At 42.5% G+C, this 9331-nt stretch overlaps 2 protein-coding genes across 2 annotated transcripts in view; both read right to left on the bottom strand.

Moving 5' to 3' along the window:
• The window catches only part of TAF2 (TATA-box binding protein associated factor 2), an 80398-nt gene extending 76553 nt beyond the window's left edge, over positions 1 to 3845 (bottom strand). The window contains exons 1-2 of the mRNA XM_007451687.1: positions 3763 to 3845; positions 3289 to 3343 (exon numbers count right to left, since the gene is read on the bottom strand). Of these exons, the coding sequence (XP_007451749.1) occupies positions 3289 to 3343; positions 3763 to 3845 (138 nt within the window). The remainder of the gene's footprint in view (positions 1 to 3288; positions 3344 to 3762) is intronic.
• Positions 3846 to 6723: 2878 nt separating this feature from the next.
• The window catches only part of DSCC1 (DNA replication and sister chromatid cohesion 1), a 16712-nt gene continuing 14104 nt past the window's right edge, over positions 6724 to 9331 (bottom strand). Inside the window, exon 9 of the mRNA XM_007451667.1 lies at positions 6724 to 6832. Coding sequence (XP_007451729.1) covers positions 6724 to 6832 — 109 coding nt within the window. The remainder of the gene's footprint in view (positions 6833 to 9331) is intronic.

Raw genomic sequence — 9331 nt, 5'->3', positions numbered from 1 at the left:
GGTGTCCCAGACTCTTTCCCTAGCCACCCTGCTCAATATACAAAGTGGTCATTGGGACAAGACGCCAAGGCTATGCATGAACCCAGCAACATGGTCTTCCCCCAACGAAGCTTGATCTGGCTACCACCACTGCTGAGTGCTCACCTCCCAATAGCAGAGGATCAAAATGAGCTTCTAATACAGGACCTTCCCAGGAAGGATCAGTTAGTCACTCAGTAGTAAAATGACTACATTAGACAGCTGGTATCATGGAGGGAGATAGTAATTTGTCCTTATATAAAAACAGACACATATTCTAGATTTTCCTTCCCTAACTATAATATACGTGCAAAAAGCCATACATGTCAACATGCTATCCCATACATGCCTCCATGTGTATAGAAAAGTGTGGCAGTGGGCTCTTACACACAAAATTTACTCGTTTTACCTTTTGTCCTATCATCCAGAGCAGCTGACATGATCAACTATTGAAGGCTCAGTTACAGCACCAATTGAGACCTCCAACAGGATGCCATCTTAAACTAGTGGACAATATATCAGGTCATCTCTTCATAGCCAAAATAGATCTGGGAACCAAGGGACAAAAGTTGGAGTGACTATGTTCACCATTCCTTCAAAAAGCCACTGAACAATTTTTGCTTCTTGTCTTCATGACCTCAGGGTCAGTGTGTTTGGAGGTCTTAGTAGCTAAGGGAGGAATGCATCCACCTGGGCACAGAGTCGTGGTTCTATTAAACTGGAAGCTGAGACTTGACCACTTTGGGCTCCTCATGCCACTGAACTAATAGGCAGAGAAATGGGTCACTGTACTGGCTGGAATGACTAGCAGCAGCTGACATTCTACTACACAATAATAGCAAGAATTCCATCTGCAATCCAGGGGATTCACTGGAATGCCTCTTAGGTCCACTTGACCAACAGTCCTAATCAATGGAAAACTGCAACAACTCAATGAAGGCAAAACAAGCAAGTATGTAGATCCTACAGGAATGAACGTCTAGGTCAGACCAAAAGAAATGCTGTCAAAAGGAAAGAGAAAAATGAATGGGTGGAGGAATAAGGAAGCTGTGTATATCAACCCTGACCTTGACACCAGCTAAAGAAAGCAAAGGCTGTAGCAATTAATTTTCACATCCTTTCAACCACTTTTCTTCTACTGTCTTATATGAAAGATACTGGTGATAGCTAATATCTTAGATGGGAATAATGCTGAACTGCCATTTCTTCACACCAATAGATTAGTCCAGGGATCAGCAAACTTTTTCTTAAAGGGCCAGATAGTAAACAGACATAACGGGCCACACAGTTTCTGTCACAGCTATTCCACTTTGCCATTGTAGCTCCAAAGCAACCACAGACAGTGTATAAATAAGTGGCCGTGGCTGTGATCAAATAAAACTTGACTCACAAAAACGGGAAGTTAGCTAATGCCAACGCCTACAACAGCTGATAGGGCTTCATTAAGTTGGGAACACTTTCATCGTAACAAAAGACAAGAGAGGATGATCTGGGGCAAAAGGGGTAGACTGTTCTAGATATTCTCCTTTTGCCCCTCCTAATCTGCCCTCTCTGCTTTACTCTGCACCCCAGGGGTAGCATTAACTAGGCACTAGTCCTCTGGCTGCCTGTTGGGGTGATCAACTGGGAGGCACAAAGAAAAAACTGAAAGCAGAAGAAAATCGAGCTCCGTATACTTATTCCCCCAGGCTCCTCCCTGCCAGGCTGAAGGAGGCAGTAGCTCCACTCTTCTATCAAAGGCCGTAGATCCTGTAAGGTAAGTCTTTCCTACAGATACAGTAGGTTCTTGTAACCTCTCCCTTCCTTTGTTCTTTCAGGTTTAAAAGTGATAACTATTTGTCGTTGCTAACCTAGGGTGCTCCTCCAACTTTTGTTGGTTTCTCTTAACCCTAAGTAGTCCCTTCATTACTTCCCTCAATTAATCTGTAGAATGTGCCTTCTGGGACTCTAGCCCATAGGCCATCTAACCAATCTTTCCAACGGGAGACATAAAAATCATCTACAACTCCTTTCTAGCATTCCTAGTTAAGAGTCATCTGCAATTCCTTTCTGTCTATCATTGTGCCAGGGGTAGAGGATGTGGAAAGGGGAACGTCTGATGAAAAATGGCTCAATCACTTGCTATCTTCATGCCCTTAAGAAATGTACGTATCCTCCATTCTTTCAGCTGCTTTACTTATAAAAATAAGGATTAAAATAGTATCCATCTAAAAAAAAAATAGCATCCACCTCATGGGGTTACTGTGAAGATTAAGTGAGGTCATACAAAACCTTAGAAGATGGTCTTACATGTAGTATGTACGTAATAAATGTTCACTATCAGTCAATCATGTCAACTCTATTTCTATGCCATTTTACTAATGATACCTCCATTCAGGGCTAAATCATTTCTACCCTAGATTATTACAGTAACCTTTTAATGAGACTCTTTAATCCTCATAATTTCCATACCCAATTCATATAACCCAACACACCTAGAGTATCTTTCCATAAAGTATAAGGTAAATAATCATATGTAAGGGATTTTGAAAGAGAAGTTCCTTAAATGAGGATATGGGACTTAATAAACCTTTAAAGATCCTTATAAGTCTAAGATTCTGTGATTCTAATGAAAAGGTTACATTTTAAAATAGCTCATCTTAAGTAAACGAGTTTGAGAGGGAAGTTGATGTCCTCACTCAAAGAAAACCGGCTCTCACTGAGATTTTGATCTAGTTAATACAGATCTCCCTGAAAGAATAAATTATTCGGGTTATCAAGGACTTTTCCTAGAACAGATATATCAACAATCCATACATCTAAACTGGGGCGGGGTGGGCAGTTTACTAGGTTTTAAACACCTTATCTAGAGCTTCAGTGTAAAGCACTGCCACCTCAACAAGGTCAGCCGAGAATCAGAAAACACAAGTGGCCTCTTAACAGCCAAGTTAAAAAGTCAGTGCATGTACCAACCTTAACTTTTTTCATAGAAAAAATCTCGCTATGGACTTATTCCTCTTTCATACACGATTCTAAAATGTTTGGTAATATGGACTTTCATATTCCGCAACAGATTAAAAGAAATAAAACTTTAATCAGGAAACAGGAAGAAAAAGAAAAGGGAGAATTGAGGTGGCAGCCAATACAGCACAGCCATGGCCCTTAGAGTCATATAGACTTTTGAGTTCTAATTATTACCTATTCTCAAAACACAGTTACCTGGACAGAAAAGTTTCTAAGTACTGTAAAGGATGGACTGTTATTGCTTATAACCGCTGAGGATATACTTACCACAACAGATTTTCTCTGGAAGTTTATGTTGTTGATGCAGACGACCTGATGAGTTGTATATTAAAGAATAAAGAAAATATTTCAGTTATTAAATAATGCATAACTCTATCCAAGTACAAACAAGAACTGTGTTCTAGGCAGCTTAGAATCACACTTATCTTTCATGCTAAAATTCTACAAATTATGGTAACTTGCTCATTTTAAATTTAGCAACAGCCACGAAAATATACTTCTTTGGGCAAAAATGCAACTTAGTACTTTAAGAAAAAGGTTTATTAACCTGCAAGAAGCAGTAGATCTGCTGAATTACACTGTCATTCAAACCATTTTCGCCCTACAAACACCATTCCCATCACCGTGAGTGGCTCCCAGTTTCCCACTAGGCCTCCCAGGCCCACGAAATCAGTTTCAAGCAATCACAAAATAATTAATGAAAACCAAACGTAGAAGAAAGGGAGAAGAAAAAATACTTATAATTTATAGGGCCTTGGGCTTTCAAAGCCCTTGTCTCCTTTCTTCCTGTTCATTCTGGCGGGCTCTAAACCAGTCGGCGGCATGAAGGGACCCCGCGGAGCTCGGCTTCCCGGCTTCCCGGGGGGCGGCGGGGCATTATCGGTCTCCGGCACCTGACACTCCCCGCTCCCCCGCGCACCCAAGAGTCACACCCCGCGGCCGGGGCTCCCTCGGCACCCACTCCCGGCCCTGCCCGATCTGCCGCCGCCAACGCCTCCAACTCGCTCCCGCGATTCGGCTCCGTCAGCTGTGTCCGCCGAGCTTCTGTCACGGAGATGCTCCTCACACCAAGCACCGACAGCAACAGCCAGCCGACATCTTGCCGGTAACCTCTGACCTGCGACGCCAGCGGAAGCGGGAGAGCCGTGAGGGCAGGAGTCGGAAGTTACGTGTCAGTGGGCGGGGCTTGCCCGAGTGCCGGAGTTTTTGTTTTCGTCTACTCGTAGACGGACGGCGGGTGAGAACCGTTAAAATTTCGGAAAGCGGCCAGAGATATTTTGTGGGTGAGGCGAACACAGCGAGAAGGAAAGAAGGAAACACTAAATTTTAGAGGACTAAAGATCTAGCGCAAACATATTGAACAGTATGGGGAAAAGGTGTTCGAAGAGCCAGGGGCTGGCGACTAGGAACCCGGGAAATAGGAAACCAGGAGAGGTGTGCCTCTGGTCTGCTGTGTGAAAACACACCATGAATTCACTGGAGCTGTGATTTAGGCTGTAAAATACGTGATTAGACCTCAAGGAGTCTAAATCGAATTCCGAGTCCTCACTAGGCACTGCTGCCTCAGTGTTTATTGAGAAAAACATAAAATTAGTGGATTATATAGATGCAGAATTTATTGAAACACCGGACAAATATTTTAAAGCCATCGTATTTGCATTTTATGCATGAGAATAAAACAGTTGTAAATTCCAGTAACAATTAAATCTTGGTTAACGGTGGATTATGCAGTTAAAAAAAAAATTAACTTCGGACCAGATTTAACCTTGGCCTACCCCTTCCAACTGTCTTGGTGACAAGTTCATTAGCTAAGTTAAAATTTGAACTTTGGTCTAAACGAAAACACACTAGGAAAATAAAGATGTAAAGGAACTTTATCAAGCATTCCAAAACCAGCCAGAGATTACTTGTAGTTCTCAAGTATTACCTGTGTCAGTATCCTTTATTATAGGATTATAAACTACTGTTAGCATTCTTCATTTAGGATTAGTATTGAAATGAGTCTTCTTGAATTATAAACTTTAACACAATTTTGCATGGAAGATGGGGGGGATATTTAGGGAGATAGATGCAGTTGGTTTAAAGAGAGATCACTGCATTAAGGAAAGAATGGGAGACAAAGAAGCAGAGAGGGAGTAGGCAAACTTTCATCCCAGAGTGCATATCTGACATGGGAAGTAGGTGGGTTCCTGGGCTGGACACCTGGTGTCTGTCAAGTGAAGTAAAATTGAAGCTTTGTTTTCCCCCCCATACGCCAAGGGTAAAGCTAGTGGCAGAAGCTGACCTCTGCTGATGTAAAGAGATAAGGTGACCACTCCTGAGGTCAAGAAAATTTCCCTGACTGCACAGGCACAGGAAGGCTCCTTGGAGGTCAAAAAAGAGAGGGGTGCCACCCATGATACATGTGGACACATCCCCAAGCCTCTGCAGTGGAATCCACCTTAGCAAAAAGTTGGGCACGCATGTTAGGGAGTGTCCTAGAACAGGTTAGATGTGGGAAAAGAAACAAGATAATTGGCCAAAGATAAAGACCCAGAAAAACTGTCCTATGTAAGTGATTTAAATCACCTCTTTCCTGTGCTCCTCAGTAGGGAGGACACACACACCCTCTCTGAGTATGTATTTCTGCCTTGCTTCTGTCTTAATCTGTTTCTCTGTGTGCTCTCCCACTTGTGCCATGTCTCTAATAATAAACTTTGTACCTGTTTTTACAGTTTTTGCCTTCTAGAAACATTCTTGCTTTCAAACCGGGCAAGAGCCAGGGGAACTTTGCTTCTCGCCTCTAGCCCCTGGTGGACTAGTGGCTAGGATCCCTGGTTTTCATCCAGGTACCCAGGTTCAATTCCTGGGCAGGGAACTAAGATCTCTCTTTAGAACCGCTCACTGCTGTCTCTCTGAAATCATATCTACATCAGCCAGGTGAACAGGAGCAACTGTCAAGCCAATTTCATCAATATAAACAACTAATTTAGATAAATGATACAGCATCATGTGACTTGCTGTTTGGGTACAAAGTCAAAAGTAGAGGGGAACTGACTTGAGAAATGACATTTAAGTGAATAAATAATTCTCTTCTAGGAAACTATTTAGCTCTCTGAAAACTTTTAAATGTATTAATAATTAGAATGTCAAATCCTAATTAAAGGAATGCAATTTTAAATATAAAAAAAGCAAAACTGTTATTCTATAAATAAACCCACAAAGACTACTAAGAGACACTAAATATAGGAAATAACACTTTCTTCTGTCCTTGTTTTCACTGTGTACATAATACAAATATAACCTGAAAGATATAAAATACCCTATTAACGTTTAAGAAAAAAAAGAGCAGTAGTTTTAAAATGCTTAAGATGAAGAGAAAAACGCCTCAAAAGGGCTTCCCTGGTGGCGCAGTGGTTGAGAGTCCACCTGCCGATGCAGGGGACACGGGTTCGTGCTCCGGTCCAGGAAGATCCCACATGCCGCGGAGCGGCTGGGCCCGTGAGCCATGGCCGCTGAGCCTGTGCGTCCGGAGCCTGTGCTCCGCAACGGGAGAGGCCACAACAGTGACAGGCCCGCGGACTGCCCAAAAAAAAAAAAAAAAAAAATTGCCTCAAAGAATTAGGTTTTTAAAAGTCTGGAATACAAATGCATAAAAAGTTTTCTTATAACCAGCAACTTTACAAAGCAACTTTCGTCGCAAAGACAAGACTGTTGTTCTTTTTAAGAAATGGGTCTTCTTGAGTTATAAACTTTGACACCATTTTGAATCGAAGATCGAGAATATTTAGTGAGTAATGCACCAATGGTTTGCTTCTCTCCACACAAATCTCTGTGGGAACAGTAAAAAAATTAATGAACATCATAAATATTCTAGGGAACATAACACAATTTTCATAGCACTAGCTATTTATATCTCTCTCCCCCAAATCCATCTTTCCAACAAACATAAGCATGTGTATTTGTGGGAGAGATAGGGTAGGGAGATTACTAAGCCATAACTGAACGAGGTACATCACATGTATGTATGATCTCCAACCTGCACGGTAAGAGTAATGTATTATATAACCCCACGTTAGATATAAAGAAACTGAGGTTCAGGGGGTAAAGGATGGAGCCAAGTTTTGCAGCCGGCTCTGTAGGTCTCCGAAGTCTGGGTTTTTTCCATTATATCACACAGGCTTCCAAATCAGACATAAAAGCAATGTGATACAGTGGGGTCTAGACTCAGAGAACCTGGATGCCCGGCTACTTGTGTGAGCTTATCTAGGTTACCTACCCTATCTGAATTTTAGCTTCCTCTTCTGTACCTCAAAGGAGAGAAGACTTTGACTGGAACATCATGAGGGAAGGGAAGATATGGGAGAACCTGAGCTGGAGAAGGGATCAAGGGAAGATCACACAGGGCCTTGAAGAACATGACAGGGAGTTGTAATTTAATTGTACATATAATGGGAAGCCAGTGGAGGGTTTTATTTCATAGAAAAGCATAATGTGATCTAAGTTTTAAATAATGGAGGCAATGAGTTGATGATTATGGAAGCTAGGTAGTAAGTACATGGAGGGTTCCTTATATTTTACTGTTACTTTTGAATGTTTAAAATTTTCCAGAAGTTTAAAAGGGGGGGAGAGGAGAAGGGAGCAAAAACTAAAATAGAGAGACCAATCAGAGGCAGGTATGAGATGATCCATCAGGATTTGCTCAAATTTGAAACGGGGGGCAAGAGAAAAAAAGACAAGGAAGATTTCTAGACTTTTTGCTTGGGTAACTGGATTAATGGTAGTGCTGGTAGCTGAGATGAGGGTGATGGGGTTAGGACAGGGGGAATCAACAGTTCCATTATGAGCATGTTTGAAATTCCGATTAGATATCCAAGCAGAAATTTAGATTAGGTAACTAGATGTAAGAATCTGGAGCTCAGGAAAAAGGTCAAGTATGAAGATAAAATTAGGAAGTCACTGGGCTTACATGAGGGCACCAAAAGAAAAAAGACAAAATGAAGAGAAGATAGCCAATAATAGAATGCTAGAGCACTCCAACATTTAAAGATTGGGAAAACAAGGAGACATCAGCAAGAGATGGAAAAGGAGCTGCCTTGGGGGAGAAGGGAGAAGGCTGGTGTGTTTCACGTAGGAAGTGGTCCACTGTGTCAAATAGTGTTAAGAGGCCAAGTAAACAAGGACAGACAATTGAGCACTGAACGTAAAAAAGATAGATGCCATTGGGTTAAGGATCTGTCATTGGGTTAAGGAAAGGATGGGAGACAAAGAAGCAGAGAGTGAGTACACAAACTTTTAAAGGGAGCTTTCTTGTGAAGCAGAGCAGAGGACGTGGGGTTCCATAGACTGTTATTTTTTTTTAAAGATGAACAGTACTACAGAATACTGTTCACAGCAATACATGTGTTGCTGGCCATAATCCAGTTGGTGGGAGACGTTGATAACACAACACGGAAAGGGACAACTAGAGGATCCTTTTAACAAGGCCAGAGGGGATGGATCTAGTGCAGAAGGAGGGTTGGCCTTAGGAGCAAGGACAGTTCATGCATCACACAGGATGGACGGCAGAGCAAGTGTGTGCACACACAGGAGCCTGGCTGACTAGGCCATGGGAAAGGAGGCAGTTCTTGTCTGCTTCTGTTTTCTCAAGAAATATGGTCGTGGGCTTCGCTGGTGGTAGAGTGGTTAAGAATCTGCCTGCCAATGCAGGGGACACAGGTTCAAGCTCTGGTCTAGGAAGATCCCACATGCCGCGGAGCGACTAAGCCGTGTGCCACAACTACTGAACCTGCGTTCTAGAGCGCGAGCCACAACTACTGAGACCATGTGCCACAACTACTAAAGCCTGTGCGCCTATAGCCCGTGCTCTGCAACTGCAACAAGGGAAGACACCGCAATGAGAAGCCCGTGCGCCGCAATGAAGAGGAGACCCTGATCGCCTCAACTAGAGAAAGCCCATGCGCAGCAATGAAGACCCAATGCAGCCAAAAAAGAAAAAAAGAAAATACGGTCATAAGCTGAGGATGAAGAGGAAACGGGGTATTGCTGGTATGAAAAGAAAAAAAGATGTAAAGTAAGTTCCAATGGTTGAAAAGTTTCATGAGGAAATGGTGCCTTGCCAGGGGCCCTGCTAATTACCACTTAAGTTTTTAAGTGAGACTAGCAAGCCACACTGTGTCATTTCCCTCTAGGAAATTTCAGCTGCCCTGGTGCAGGTACAGAGTAAACAGAAAGTTGGGTTGAATCTTTGCAGATTTTTGCCAATGAGTTATAACAAGACACAGAGATAGGGTGCAAGGAGTAGAGTGGGTACAGTAAGAGTTAGAAAGAC

This window comes from Lipotes vexillifer, unplaced genomic scaffold (assembly GCF_000442215.2).
Source record: "Lipotes vexillifer unplaced genomic scaffold, Lipotes_vexillifer_v1.1 scaffold440, whole genome shotgun sequence".
Taxonomy (NCBI): domain Eukaryota; kingdom Metazoa; phylum Chordata; class Mammalia; order Artiodactyla; family Lipotidae; genus Lipotes; species Lipotes vexillifer.
Note: the sequence above shows the minus strand (reverse complement) of the source record. Positions and strands in the feature narration are given on the sequence as shown.